The sequence below is a fragment of the Pezoporus flaviventris genome, unplaced genomic scaffold (assembly GCF_033815535.1).
Source record: "Pezoporus flaviventris isolate CSIRO_AGI_PZ_B2104156 unplaced genomic scaffold, CSIRO_AGI_Pfla_v1 ptg000083l, whole genome shotgun sequence".
Lineage (NCBI taxonomy): Eukaryota > Metazoa > Chordata > Aves > Psittaciformes > Psittacidae > Pezoporus > Pezoporus flaviventris.
This window is the reverse complement of record NW_026892631.1, coordinates 9731247-9746405: the sequence shown is the minus strand read 5'-3', so window position 1 is coordinate 9746405 and position 15159 is coordinate 9731247. Positions and strand designations below refer to the sequence as shown.

Sequence of the window (15159 nt, the reverse complement as noted above, 5' to 3'; positions counted from 1 at the left end):
ATTGAGTACCCTTGTACACCTCTTGAGGAACTGAGTCCTGAATCACCCTCTAAAAGCTCAGACACCAGGAATGCATTTCTTTTCCTTCTAGCAGTCCTAGATTCTCAGTAAGAACAATCTCATATTAAATAGCAGGTAAGTTACATGTACTCACTGGAGATTTGTAGTATAGTAATTCGCCTCCTTTAAGCACAAACCACCGTCGTTTCCAGGTCTTTACTTTACCACCCATTTTTAACAGATACCCAGATTTTTCCAAAGGTTCCTGAATATTTAAGAGATAAAAAGCAGTTAGGTACAGATACATACCTATACCCATCAGAGATATGTATACATACATACACACAGATATTTTAATGGCTTAAAAGCATGCTAAGTAATAATTACAGTATTTGATGAGACTTTCAGTCTAATGACAAGGTTTTTACAAGCATCAATTAAGACAAATGTCATGCATGTGGGAAAACTAATATCCCTACTTACAGTTATAGTACAAGAAGGAAAGTGATTTGCCCAGAACTACACAAAAGAATGAAGAATAGGATGATTTCTGATTTTACTATTTATTTGTATTAAACAAGGGACAAAATTAATACAATGTAAATATGTATTTTCCCCAACTTCAGGGCCTAAGCTATAGACCAGGTATAGAGCACTGTAATTCAGAGCTCTGCACAGACATACTTTTAGTATGTACACCTGTAGAACACAAGAGTTCACAGTTCTGCTCTTTGAAGAAAGCATAAAATAAATTGCCTTCATCCCCAGGCTGTTAATCCACAGGTACTCAGAGCAGCCCTATGGAGAAGGACTTGGGAGTGTTGGTTGATGAGAAACTTAACATGAGGCAGCTTCAGTGTGTGCTCACAGGCCAGAAAGCCAACCACACCCTGGGCTGCGTCAAAAGCAGCATGGCCAGCAGGTCGAAGGAGGTGATCCTGCCCCTCTACTCTGCCCTCATGAAACCCCACTTGGAGTATTGTGTGCAGTTCTGGTGTCCTCAACGTAAGGATGACATGCAGCTGTTGGAATAAGCCCAGAGTAGGGCCACGAGGATGATCAGGGGGCTGGAGCACCTCCTGTATGAAGACAGGCTGAGAAAATTGGAGCTGTTCAACCTGGAGAAGAGAAGGCTGCGTGGAGACCTCATAGCAGCCTTCCAGTATCTGAAGGGGGCCTACAAGGATGCGGGAGAGGTACTCTTCATCAGGGACTGTAGCCATAGGACAAGACAGAATGGGTTTAAACTTAAACAGGGGAAGTTCAGGTTAGATATAAGGAAGAAATTCTTTACTGTGAGCTTACTGGAACAGGCTGCCCAAGGAAGTGGTAAGTGCTCCATCCCTGGCAGTGTTCAAGGCCAGGCTGGACAGAGCCGTGAGCGACTTGGTCTAGGGTGAGGCATCCCTGCATGTAGCAGGGAGGTTGGAACTAGATGATCTTAAGGTCCTTTCTAACCCTAACTATTCTATGATTCTATGTTAAGACACTAGCTACTACAGAGACCAATACCCCACAATGTTTTGTCCTTGTGTGTTGCTCTACTTAGGATTTCTCTGAAGCATAAAGTTTTCTCTGTATGAGGAAACTGTAGAAATGTATTACTGCACACAGATTTCTACTGATGCCTTCAACTTCTTCACTGGAATGCCCTTCTACTTCCCTGAATATTCAGATAATAATTTTGATTATAGTATTACATATGCAATCTGATACCATATCTGGTTCCAAAAAATGAAAACCTTAAGTGCTTTGAATTGTCTTCTGGAGTTACCTACCTATTTCCATTCATTATACAGAAAGCTCAGAATTATCCTCTGTTTTCCTTCAATCATCGTGGCTAACTTATTGTTGATTTATTTTGCAATTTGTACTCATAAGGCAGTCTGTGAGTCAGAAAGGCTAACACAGAGATTTGGTAGCAGTTTTTGAACATAAATGTACACACACACCATAGGTACACCTCTTCACAGAACTTCAGTACTTACATTTTTGCCATTATCACTAGATGAGGAAGAAGTCTTAGGAAGTTTCTGTTCTGGCTCTGAATAGTCTGTATCTACTGAATATGCATCTGGAGGAATAGCATAGTCACTTTCTGAGGTCACAGAAGACAGAGACACACCTGTGTTAAAAGAAAAACGATGTTTCTTTGCATTTATTAATTAGAAACAAATGAGATTAGAATATCCATACAGAAAGAATATCTGAGTAGGATCTGCAGGCAAAAACAACTATCAGCATAAGTCCATCAGGAACCAAGCCTGATTAAAGCACAATTGTTTTAAATATCAGCATATCAAACGCTTTGCATGGTGCTAATACTTGAATCCCCATTTCTTCATAATTAAACAGAGTTAAAGTCACTTGTGAATGAAACAACAACTAAATGTCTTCTATGTATTATCACTTTCTGTTAAATTACAAAAGCTTTCTGAAGGAACAAGTCAGTGCCATGCATCACACTCATTCTGTAGACAGGATCTTTAATTAAATGAAGCAACACTCCCCTTACCCTTTCTGCCTTTGGTCTAGTATCTGGACTTCTAATACTTATGTGCTAAGAAGGTATGCTCAAGATCTGCTCTATGCTGAACCTGTAGGTAAGCGTCTTTATTCTTCAGTTACCATGAATTTTTATAATCGGGTTTTCTAAAAAGCCAAATTCCAAAATTCAGGATTTTTTTCTTTTTTTACTTTATTAGCTTTAATCCTAAAAAAAAAATTAAAATGCACCCTGTTTTCAATTCCAGAGAATCAGTGCTAAAATTCCAGACCCCACACTTATTCATCACAGCAATAATTATTTTCAAACATGTGAACATGTCATTTTGTAAGGACTAGTGTTCTACTCCAAAAGGTTACTCTCCAAGATTGAAATGAAGATGCTTGTTTCCTTTGTTTCATTAATTTCCAAACTCATTTGCCAATTTTATTTAAGAAAAAAGTATTTCTCATTTATTGCTTTGGTAAGCCACCTGGGCTGTCAGGGTGGGTTCGTCTCATGCTGGGTCTTCAATAGCAAAAATGCAGCAAGTTTTAATTATGTGCCTAGAGAAACTTGTGACTGCCTAGATTTTTGATCTCAACAACCCGACCTCAACAAAGATACGTACGTATGTGTTTTGTGGTTAAGAAAGGTTTCCATACAAGGACTCTTTTATGGGAAGGAAACACAAGCAAAAGGAATGGTTCCATTTCAGAGACACGAATATAAACTGTAGGCGAAACCAGCTGTTAAATTCACTAATTTACCCTTCCTGTTGCTCAAGCATGTAACATGAGATGTGTCTGCAGCCACAGCGCTGGTTTTTGCTTAGCAAGATGGAGCTGCTGGGAAGCAGGAACCACGGGTCCTTTTCACACTAATATATCAAAATTACAACTACATCACTTGTAACAGACTCAACCACATGTGGCTGGCACTGGAAAACTCCCGGTGGACCAGCTCTATCCACCTGCTCCAGTGTGACAGAGCAGAGCTCCTTCTCACTGGGATTTTAACATGTCTAACAGAGATTACTGAATAATGTTATTTTGCATTTCTAAAGCAATGTATAATGAAGCATCTTAACGCACAGCCTCAGTTGGATCTTAGATTTTAGTCTTCCTTGGTTTACCCAATGAAAAAATACTCACAGGGATTTAACACTGATACTATCACCCCATTGAAGAAGCATTGTAACTTTCAATGATATGAAGCATATTATTTTAATCTGCAGATGGAAAACACACAGTTACTGAGAGATGAGAGATTTGCCTTCCACAAAAGACAGAACATTACTGGATTCAAGTGTTTCAACTAATTCTTTGCACAGGACTTTGAGACGATCACTGTAAAAACGAAATAAGCCCTTCATTGCATGAGATGACAGAACCAAATACTCTGTTGAAGGAACTTTTCCACCTGGTTTCTGATCACATCAAACTATTACTTTGTTTCATAAACTTGAATATATGTGGGTTTTTTTTTTCTGATGGCAAATACTTTTTTCTACATCATTTTTACCCACCTACAGTTAAAGGTCATAGGAAGTCTTTAGCATTACAGAGTATAGATAGAATGGAGCTTCTCACTTTAAATGTACAAGTCACTCTTCCCTCATAACGACAGCCAGCTACTAGATTAATGCCTTAAAAAGACATCTTTAATAATATCATTAAAAAGAAAGCCATGTATAACAGTCCTCCTGCTTGAATAAAAGATCTAGGCTTTGATAGTTGGGATAAAAGCCTAAATTTAAGATGTCCATGCTGTTTAATGAAGAAATCAGTTTCTAAGAATATCATATAAACTTCCTGGTTTTCCAAACTTCCCAGAAATTACTTGTTCTTATGGTTTTTCCCTACCTCGTTTCATAGCCCGAGGACTACCCGGACCACTTCTGCTTCGAGAATCAGACTCAGAAGTCCTTGAGCTGGACCGAGAGCTGTCTTCTTCCTCAGATCCTGATGACTCATCTATAAATGGGCTATTGCTTATCTGAGTTGCTTTCTGTAGAAATTAACACAACAGTCTTTGATACCTTGCACAAAGGGTATCAGTCATTTCCTTCATTCTGTGGCAGAACTCTGCTGGCTTCATAACATTCAAAACTGTTCTTACTTGAGTTGTGAGTTTTGGCATACAAGTATTAACATAAAACTGAATTCACTCTGCCCTCTGCATACTCAGCTACACCCACACTTTAAAAACAGAAACCTGGGGTAGCTGAAGGCATGGGCCTTTCCAAATCATAAAAGGCTGCCAGAAAACAAACAATGCTGTGATTAGTTACTGCTGGCTATCTGACTATAAACAGTTTTGGCATCGACACAAAGACATTTCTACACATACACACACTTTCAGTTATGGTATTGAGCACCATGTGGTTCTGTTTAATAATTAACAGGCCTTTGGAAAAAATCAGCAAAGAACACAAGAAGAACTGACCTGGGATAGTAACATTTTATAAGCAGCAGTAATTTTTTTCCCCAGCTATTTGACATTTCCATTACTTCTGGGGTTCTGTGATCTCTAAACATCATCTTATGATGTATTTGGCATGGAAGCACCAAATGTGAAACAGCGAGTTCCTAGATGTGAAGCCTAATGGTATTTTAAAATTTCCTTTAAACAGTAATAGTTACCCCTTTCAAAGTGGTGTAGACAGGAGTTGTCATGTTCTTATATATCAGAGATGTATATAATCCAGATACAGAGTATGAAGTTAGTGAAACAGCACCTAAAAAAGCAACATATTTTATTAAATACCTTCATAATTCACCCCTCAATTAACAAAATTCAAACGTCATTATTTTTGCATTGTATAACTGCTTTAAAAGTAAAATAATTCCTGAACTGTTTCAGATGTGAGATTTGTAGCTTTTTGAAATTTACAGTGGTTTTAAGCAGTATAAATAAATTGTAGTCATGACCACTAGCCCTTTTAAAATTGGAAGTATAATCTCTTGCCTTGTTACCTGGTATAGAATCTTCAAAATGAATTGCAAAGAAAACTGGAGTGAAAAATTCACCACAAAGTTCAGAGGCAAGGAAAAGAAGGCAGTGGAAAGATAGCCAATTATTTTCTAGGTTTTAAATGGCAGATAACTGAAACTTCATTGAAGTTATCTTGGAGGAACATGAAACATTTGGTCCTTGCTTACAAATCACAGTAAGTGAAGAATTTTTGTTGATGAGACAATGAACAACCAAACTACTTACTTTTGTTAACAGATTCCATGGTGAAAGCTTCAGACATCCTTAAACCAGATTTGGCTACAGCATAAATTCTGCTTTCCTATACAAGCAGAATGGATTTGATGGTAGATAATTAAAACACAACAATTACTTTTCTTCTGTTTATCCTCCCCATAGCCTCTTAGTCTTTGTGTTAGTGCAACAATGGGATAAAATGCTTGATAAAATGGCATCATCAACAGCAGCTGAAAAAATGCATTGTATGCTATACCCATCACATCCATAGTATGTTTCAAACTTTCTTCACTCAATGATTAGCCTGTAGGTAACTTCTTTTTTAAAATACCATTTGAGGGGCCAAAGAAGCTATAGAAAGAATTACTTTTTTAATTTTTAATGGAAGATTGTATGTTAAGAACATATAAATACCATCATGAGGCAACTCTTCAACTTTTTGTGTTAAAAGGCCAAAATAAAAAAAATCTATAATGAAAAAATATGCATGAAAATATATACATAAAGAAGGCATTACAGTAATGCATTATTCATCTCTGAATCATGAATAAACCTCTGACTGTGAAACTGCAGAATTGGTGAGTCTTGACATAGTTAATTTTTGGATTTTGTGTAAAACATTAATATCTATTTTAATTCCCCAAAAGATGGCTTTAAAATTTTACTTGTAAATGTGATCAATAACTTCTGTAACTTTTATCCAACTTCATTGGATTGTGAGTGGTACAATAGTTACAGCAAAGGCACTGACACCAGCACTCTTAGGCTCCCTTGGTGTTAAGATAAATAAATGAATGCAGTCACAAGTATTACCTCCTTTGATACACTCAAGAAGACGTAAGTAACTTAGATGTGGCATGAAAAAAATTGGTCTTATCTAGAAAAATAGTGATTTATCTAGAAAAATGTTTTCAACAGCAGAAACACTGTGCTTCAATTCAAACTTGCTTCTCAGTTTGTTGTCTTAGATCCAATCAAAGTAACCCTTCATGTGTTTGATGACCCTGTCTTGTCATCAAACAGAAAATGAGACAGCTAGAGGCAAGAAAAATCATAGAAGAAGCACAAAAATGAGTTAGTTTTACCAGTAGTAAAAATATCTGTAATTACACTTACCCAGGAAGGAAATCGATGCAATGGAGGGGTTGGAGGTTTGTTGCCAGCACCCTTTTTTGTTGTATCACAAGGTTCCTGTGTGTCAGCATTTTGTGCTTCACTGCAGTCATAGGTAAACACTCCTTCATCACAGCCAATCTCCATTTTCTCTAAAATATCGCTATCTTCTCCATCCACCAGATCAATGTCTGTTTCCTGAGGTCTCCATGGACGTATCAAACTTATGGCATTTCTATTTCTACCGAACATTCTGTCAGAACTCAGCTGGGGCTGGCTAAGATGTTTCTTTGCTAATGCTGAATTTATACTGAACATAGTTGGAGTCCGTAACATTGGAGGTGGCAAATTTGAGGGAGAATCTGACTGTGTTGTGCATTGAGAACCTGCAGAAGTTGCCAGAATTGGGTGTTTGGGTGTCAGAGCAGGGGTTAAAATTGGACTTGGGGTATTTGCCTCACTGGATGAGGATGAATAATCTAGCCTCTGAGACTGAAATTTCTTATTCAGCTCATCTGAAGAACTATCTTGGTCTTTCTTTTTACTTGTGAAGTCAGAGTTGCACTTTCCACCTGGATTGTTCTGGCCTTTTCTTTGGGACCCTTGCTGCCAGGAGTATAGCTTCTTGTGCTGAGTCTTCTGAACACCAAAACTCTCTTCTTCAAATAGAGAACTACTGTCATCAGATGCTGTCATATACATCTCACTTCCCACTCTACCATACCTTGCATTCTCTTCAGACGTGTGGCTCGAAAGAGTCGATGCACACCTGGATTTCAGTCCTTTGTCCCCTCCATCCTCATCTGAGCTCCAGTCACTCCCAGTAGTACAGGAGTTCTTTGACATGTCACTGTCTAGATCCTTGGATGAACAGCTCATTCTCACATTTTTGTTCTGTTCTGATCCAGAGGAACTTTGTTGCAATGACTTCTGACCTTTATTTGTTTCGTGTGCAGGACCAACAAAGGTAGTTTCCAGGATATCCTTTTCTAGAGGAGAAATATAATGAATATGAGAAAATTACTTTAGCAAACTTGACTGCTCAAGGATTTTATCATCATGTCTGCAAATATTAAGTAGGTAATAATTCCAAGTGCACATTTCAGTTTCATAATAGAATAAATATGCACATTTAAGTTTCATAATCGTATAAATAACAAACCTTAAGAAAATATTTTAAGTTTTTGAATGCAACTAAAGTTGCAATGATGTTTGCCAAAAAACTGTAACAAACGTTACTCAAAGTTTTAGTCAAACTAAAAATAGCAGTAAGCGTAAAGGTAAGCAGACTGGAGCCATAAAGTTTGTTGAAAACAAACAAACATACCCCCCCCCCCAACCCCTTAAAGACTTAGCTACTTTATTTTCAATCTAAGGAAAATTAAAGTTTAATGAAAGCTTCTCAGAAAAGATTTACATTAGCAAATTAAGTATTCTGACCACTTCTATAGTATTTATACACAGAAGTGTCTTCTGCAAGCTATTATTGTCTTCCCAATGGTGAATGCTCAAGATATACAAGAAAGGCTCATGAAAAATGTTTAGGAAAGACACAGTATTAAAAATAGCTTTGTTTCTGCATTTCACTTTTACCTGGTTTTGCAAGAGAGAGCTATAGCTTGCAGCATGTCAGTGAGGCCCACGTGCTACTCCTGAGTTAAAACAGATGTGAGAACTAGGGCTTTTCTACATAGACACTTGGTATAGTTGATGTGGATTGGACAAGCTAAAGATTTTAATTTAGTCCACATTAAAATAATGAAGTCACAAAAGTTGATCTGTTTCCATCCAGTAAGCATAAGGTTTTATTTCTTTTCCCTTCCCTTGAAAAGAAGATTCTTTCTTCAATTCCCTCATCTCTAAAAATGGAAATAATACATACCCACCTTTGTAATGAACTTGGTGTAACACAAATACACAAAATTTTAATAGGATCTATTTCAGTTTCTGATTATCTTCAGAGCTCAACTTGCAATTTTAGGTACCATGATTAACTGTGGAGAAAATGCTGAGCTCATAAATAGCACTGTGGGACTCAAATGAAGGACCAGAGCCTCCTTCCTGAGCTTTTTATTGCTAAAGGGAAGTAGCAAACTGCAATAGACTGTGTATGCTTGTAACAGCATAACAGCATGACAATTTGCTGGCACTACCAGACTTCAGGACTTGTTGAGGAAATTATATGAACAGATATCAGAGCTTTCTCTTTCTTCAGATGGGAAACAGTGGTATGAAAAGATGCCCGAGACTCCCTTCTGTTTTTTGATGACCTTCATCATTCTAATGAAAGATTACTGAGCTGATCTTGTTGAGTTAGGGCATGAAACTAACACTAGAACACCAGTGATACCAGAGATAAAAGATACAGAAACTGGACCTAGGTGAGACTCTACACTGGCATAAAGATGTAACAGCCCTCCCTGGGGGACAAGCAGCTTTAAACTCCTTACACTACTGTGGAGCAAACCTGAGCCACAAGAAATCCTTTCCTTTGCAACCAATGCACCCTATCAGACAGACACTGCACGCTGACAAACAATGCATTAGCGGTATTATGGAGATTCTAGTGCTCAGCAGGATTTCTTCCTAGTATTAGAGACTAACATTGAAGAGGGAAACAGTACTATTATGTACTTCAAAAACAGCTGGTTTGGATACACTGACAGTTGTCAATTTTAGATTTCCACCCATGTCAGAATAAAATGGCAATATTGGTGACTACCTAGCATGTTTTTGCCTTCAGCGTAGTCTGACTCTTTAGATGAAGACTTGCCTATTTCGTCAAACTTAGAAGATGGCTGAGGACTTCTTGCTCTATTTGAAAAGCATCCAAAAGTCAAACTGCTTAGTCGCTGACACTCTCCAGGTTTTTGTGTTGAAGTAACAGATTTCTTGCCCATAGCTTCTGAAGAACAGAAATTCAGAAATCCTGCGTTAACGGGATACAGCAAACTATGCTGCTGGTCTCTTTACTCTGCAGTGTAAAGTTGGTTAGGTTTTTTGAAGATACCTCCCCATACCAAAAGAAACCCAGAGCTACATTTCTAGATCTTAAAGATTGACTTTTTAGCATAAAAGGAAAAAAAATTTTTAACAATTTCACAGCAGTAAAACATAAACCATGCACTAAATACAGAATGAAAACCTGTGGAAATACCTGATTTTATTCTGTTGTGACTGATATTAAACTTATGGATTGGTGTAAAATAGATAATATGAGAAAGACTGTAGAACAATAGTATTAAAACATGTGGTGGCCTTCCCTTCAGATAAAAATATTAAGAGAATCTGTAATAGGTGCTACAGCAAATGTAAAGCGGCAAGTTACCAGGCTTAAAAGGTATACATGGAGGACTCAAGAGAAGGTGAACGAATAAAATGATTAGCTGCCTTGAGAACATGAAATCTGTCCTTAGGCACAGCTATTCTGCCAGAAACTGATAAAAAACAGTGTTTATGAAAAGTTCTGTGGCAGATCCAGGAAGGCCCTTATCCATACCTGTAAACTGTTTAAAACAGTAACACATGATCCTAATTTATAGCCTGCTACCAGCATGGACACTGCAAATGGTAATAAATCTTTTGATATTTTTTAGCATATCAGTAAATGTGTGTTCAAAACCAGCTGACGAATTCTCAGTGTCTCAAAAAGCCTTTGAATAGATCTCCCCAAAGAGGATGACTAAAGCTGTTAAGTGCTGAAATAAACAGAACTGTTACTGATCAAAAAATAGCAAAGAAACAAAGCAATCCAGTTTCTTCATTAACAGAGAGGTGCTTCTTGGTTTAAAAACTTCATATTGTGTATGTATGTATTTTGTACATATTTAGATTTTCATGTATTATGCATATTAACGAGTGTACACACACATATATACACAAATTTCTACATTGTCTGGGAGTATGCATACATACATGAGATACATTATCGAGAAATGAGGACTAAGTAGCAAACTAGTGAGATTTGCAGGTGATGGTAAGTTGTCAAGTCAACCTGGCATGGAGGGAACTGGGGGAACCTTCAGAGAGACTTAAGCAAGCTGGTGAACAGGCAACACAGTAGCAAATAAAATTCAACTGTGATTAAGGTGAAATAATGCTCTTTGGAAGGGATAGTCCTCTTTCCCATGTTTATAGTCCACGATTTTTAAATCAATCGTATCCACTTGGAGAGGAGCCTGGTGATACGTGGCTGAATTAAGTCATATGTAGTAATTAAACAAATCTGATCATAATTCTGAGTCCCAGCTCACCATTTGCTAGAAACAGCAGAGGCAGACTGACATTCACCTGTTCCTTAACAGTGCCAGGACCACCAATACTATGAAGTGAAAGCAAAGATCTGCCATAAATCCAGTCAGATCTTAGTACTTGCATAATCTCTTAAGTAACAAAGTACCTGTTCACACATCAAAAACCAGTTTTGGTTTGTCTGCATGTCTTTTTAATGAAAATTAAATTATTGCTTGCCTAGCACCTTCATGTACAGTCACTTCATAATTCATGTACATCACTTCATACATGTCAATTCATACTGACATCTTTGTGATTTCACAGAGTATTTCAATTATATGGCTGCACAAATTAATAGGGAATAGAAAATTTATATAGTTTAAATAGAGAATTTTTTAGAAAAATTGTGTATTTACCTTGCAGTTTAGATTGTACTGTTTTCATCTCTTTGGTTTGCTTTTGGTTGATCAAGCGAAGGTTCTGATTTTCCACCTCTAACTAAAAGCATACACATGTGATCTCATCAATGGGTGAAACAATTTTTAAAGTCATTACATCATTTAGATTTTCTCTGAATTTCTGCCTTTCCAAGGAAAGCTAATTCAAATGGCAACCTCCTCTCTGCTGCTTCTCTTAATGCCAGTCTAAGCATTTGTTTGCCCTGAACAATTAAATTCCCTGCAATGATTACTTGCTTAACTTCTGTTAAAATCATTCCTCCAAACAAGCAAACCTAAGACTGCTTTAAAAAGCCTCAATAATTAAGGAAAAAGAAATCTTCATCAGTATTTTTAATAAAAGCGGAGGGATTGAATTACTGATTTACGTGCCACTTGGCAAACCAAAAGCAAGCAGATGAATTAGAGGGAATGATGGTGCTAATGCCTCCTACCATCCCACAGCAAAGATTTAAAATATAGGTACTAAAAAACTTTATATAAACAAGACAACCTTCTACAAAAAGAAAAACCCCAACAACCTATTGCTGTAACCCACTACCAGGGGACAAAAGATGCTGGTTCAAACTGCTGCTCCAAATTAGACAAAGAGAAGATTTGAATCTCAGTATTCCCTATCACAAAGAGGGGAGCCAGCAATTCCAGTTCCACTGGGTGACATGTGCCCACCCCTATGCAGATAGCTTGAGATTCTCCACCTTTCAAACTAAGTAAATAATTTGAGTCATATCTGATTTTGTCAGAACTTTTTCAAGATAATTTTAGCTAAACTTACTTGTCTTTTTATTACATGGTTTCAAAAACTCCCTTTGCAGACTAATAGTAAATGTTACTTCTAGTTTCCTACTTCGAATATAGTAATTTAATTGTTTTTCAACTGGAGCGAGTATAATTTCCAATTAACCACAACAGAGTAGGCTTTTGACTTTTACAGGCAACTTTAAATTCTATACAAACAAGGAGGAGAAAGCACACAAAAACTAGTAGCTGTAGGCAGGGCAAAGACATGGCTATCTCACTACAGCAGAGAAACAACGAAGACAACTGGTCTCTTCTGAGAACAGTCATTATGTCCCTGAAACTGTTCATGACTAAGAGTACCGTGGGCATTGGAAAACAAAAAAAATATGAAGTCCTTTTTTCTGCCAGACTTGGTCAGCTTTCTGGGGATTGTTAATACTTCAGGCATCTGACTGAGCAAGCTCAGTTTGCCAGCTAATCTCACTCCCTTGGTGGAGATGAGTAGACCTTCCAGAGAGTAGTTCTGGGCCCTTCCTCCATAAAGAAGATGTAGCTATACTAGCTGACCAAATAAGACATCAGAATTTAAGTGACATGGATACTCTGCCCTCTATGCTGTTAATTTTAGTCTTTCAAGCAAATATCTATATAGATCAATGAAACAGGGAAGTTTGGTGGGGATTTTTGTTTAGGGTTTTGGTTTGGTGGGTTTTTTTTTGTTTTTACTATGGCAAAAAGCCCTTTAACAGCCAAATAGCCTAGGGGATATCCAGTCACACCACTGTATTTTCTGTCCAAGTACTGTAGCAAGAGTTATACCTCATGGAGCTTGACTGTCACCCATTCTTTTATTTTAGCTGCTTTTTCTTCTATGATTTTTGCTTCTTGCAGTCTTATTTGCTTCTGGAAAAAAATTGACATAAGAATGTTTTTCACTGAGTATTACAGTCTGCCTGAGTAGTCTCTTCAGACACAAATCCTAAAATTGCTTGAAGTAATTCAGTCTCCTGGGCAATACGTGATGTTTTAAGAAAAGAAGTAAATGAATAGGCCATTCACAGAGGCTGCTGTTCCTCCTTTCCTTAGGAAAAACTGAAGCTCTTCAGAGGAAACAGTGAAGAGGAAGAACATCTTTCTCCTCTTAAAAGTTAGATGTTCTTTCAAAGGAAGCCAGAACATAATTTGCAAGTGAAAAAACCTTATTCTAATACAGTACTTCTAATGGGAACCTTTTTAAGCAAACAACAGAAATAATGCTAAACTTTTCTGTCCTTTTATTTTCTTTTTGTATAATTCGGAATGGAACTGATGCTCATCTTTTCTAACACCATTACTGTTAACCTGTTCTTCAAGTTGTTGCTCCAACTTTTGTATTATGTCATTTTTATCTTGTATCAGGATCTCCAGATCTTGACATCTCTTGTACAACCTGGTTTCTGATTCACTTGTTTGAACATTGGCTGCTTTTAATTTTTCTTCCATGACTTGTACCTATGTAGAAGGTCAAACACAAGACTTTAAGAAACGTAGTACTCCAAGTTAAAGGTAGTAATTTAATCACAAGATGAACTGTTAAAATTGCCCCTACACTTCAGATTTAAGATAACCCTACAAAGTTGGGAAGCCTATTTGAGTAAAAAATCCACAGTTCGTTATGTCTTCCTATACATTTAGTACCAATAGGACTGGCTAAACACTGACAGACCTTACACAGATTTTGTCAGTGTCTGTGAGAGGCTTCTAGGCTTGTAACACATAAACTGTCAGAAACACCCATATAGGAAGAATACATACAGAAAAACAGGCTTAATAAAAAAAGTTTTAATAAATAAACAATTGCACAGTGTAAAAAAAACCCTACAAATTAACAGAAGCACTCTAAAAAGCGGCTAAGAAGTACTGGGCTTGTAGTCAGAAATGTTTTCTAACTTCAAATTAGTACCTGAACTTTTTTTTTTACAATTTCAGTTTCTATCTGTCTCACAGTAACATATGAAGGATTTTTAGGGAATACCAAAGGTATGTTCATAAAATACCTGCAGTAGCTGTATCTGCCATTTGGTATCAAAAAGTAACTTTGGTTAAATAGTTAACCACAATTTCATTCTTTAGATGATGTAACTTCTACAAGAAGAACAAACATAGAATAATCCTATTTAGAGACTGTATTGGATAGTCTCGTTTTATTTTCTTACGGATTTTCTAAAATATGTCACTGTTTCGTCTCTTTTGTTTCCATGCGCATCAAAGACTCCTGATGCATCAACAAAGAAGCTCATTACATGTATCTATTTTTGATTTGTGCTGTTAGCTTTGACTTTATTAGACTGAACTGGATAGTGAACAGAGAAAGATGTGAGAACATCTCTGGTAGGACAAATCAATACATGTAAAAAAAAACTGTCATCTTGCTTTTGAGCCATACTCAAGAAAAACAGCAATGTTCTAAATTTCCCTTCATTACAGTACCATGCACATAGCTAATGGGGATATTTTCCAATTTTTATATATATACCTGCTGAAAAGCTCTCTCTGCTTGACGATCAGCATCTAGAACTTGTTTCTCAAGCTGCTGCATCTGCAGGTACATAAAAATATACAGTAAAATGGTAATGCCTTCTGCTCAGCACCACAAACACCACAGTGAAACATTTTCATGGTCTGTTTTGAAGAAGGAAAAGAGAGGTTATGGGCAGGAGCATAAAATACAGGATAAACAGTGTGTCAGATGGGGAAGATAGTTCATCGTTATGACTGTACTAAAACATTGGTAAGATTCTCCTACAGAAAAAACACCACACCAACTTTTTGTCACAGTATAATTTTGTGGGTGCTGTATGGCATACTGCTTTTTTTTTCCTGCTACCAAGAGTAGAAATTCCTTTGACAATAGCCCTGAAACTTTCCTCATGCAGG

At 37.1% G+C, this 15159-nt stretch overlaps 1 protein-coding gene across 8 annotated transcripts in view; it reads right to left on the bottom strand.

Annotated features, from left to right (window-relative positions):
• The window catches only part of PLEKHH2 (pleckstrin homology, MyTH4 and FERM domain containing H2), a 57442-nt gene that overhangs the window by 22722 nt on the left and 19561 nt on the right, over positions 1–15159 (bottom strand). For 3 of the 8 annotated variants that reach the window (XM_061475533.1, XM_061475535.1, XM_061475536.1), the window contains 11 exons: positions 14759–14821; positions 13585–13734; positions 13063–13146; positions 11461–11542; positions 9534–9716; positions 6815–7800; positions 5708–5783; positions 5131–5225; positions 4351–4495; positions 1989–2125; positions 155–265 (listed from right to left, as the gene is read on the bottom strand). In XM_061475533.1, the coding sequence (XP_061331517.1) occupies positions 155–265; positions 1989–2125; positions 4351–4495; positions 5131–5225; positions 5708–5783; positions 6815–7800; positions 9534–9716; positions 11461–11542; positions 13063–13146; positions 13585–13734; positions 14759–14821 (2112 nt within the window). Of the gene's footprint in view, positions 1–154; positions 266–1988; positions 2126–4350; positions 4496–5130; positions 5226–5707; positions 5784–6814; positions 7801–9533; positions 9717–11460; positions 11543–13062; positions 13147–13584; positions 13759–14758; positions 14822–15159 lie in introns of those variants that run through there. The other 5 variants (XM_061475538.1, XM_061475539.1, XM_061475534.1 and 2 more) reach the window with 4 other exon arrangements.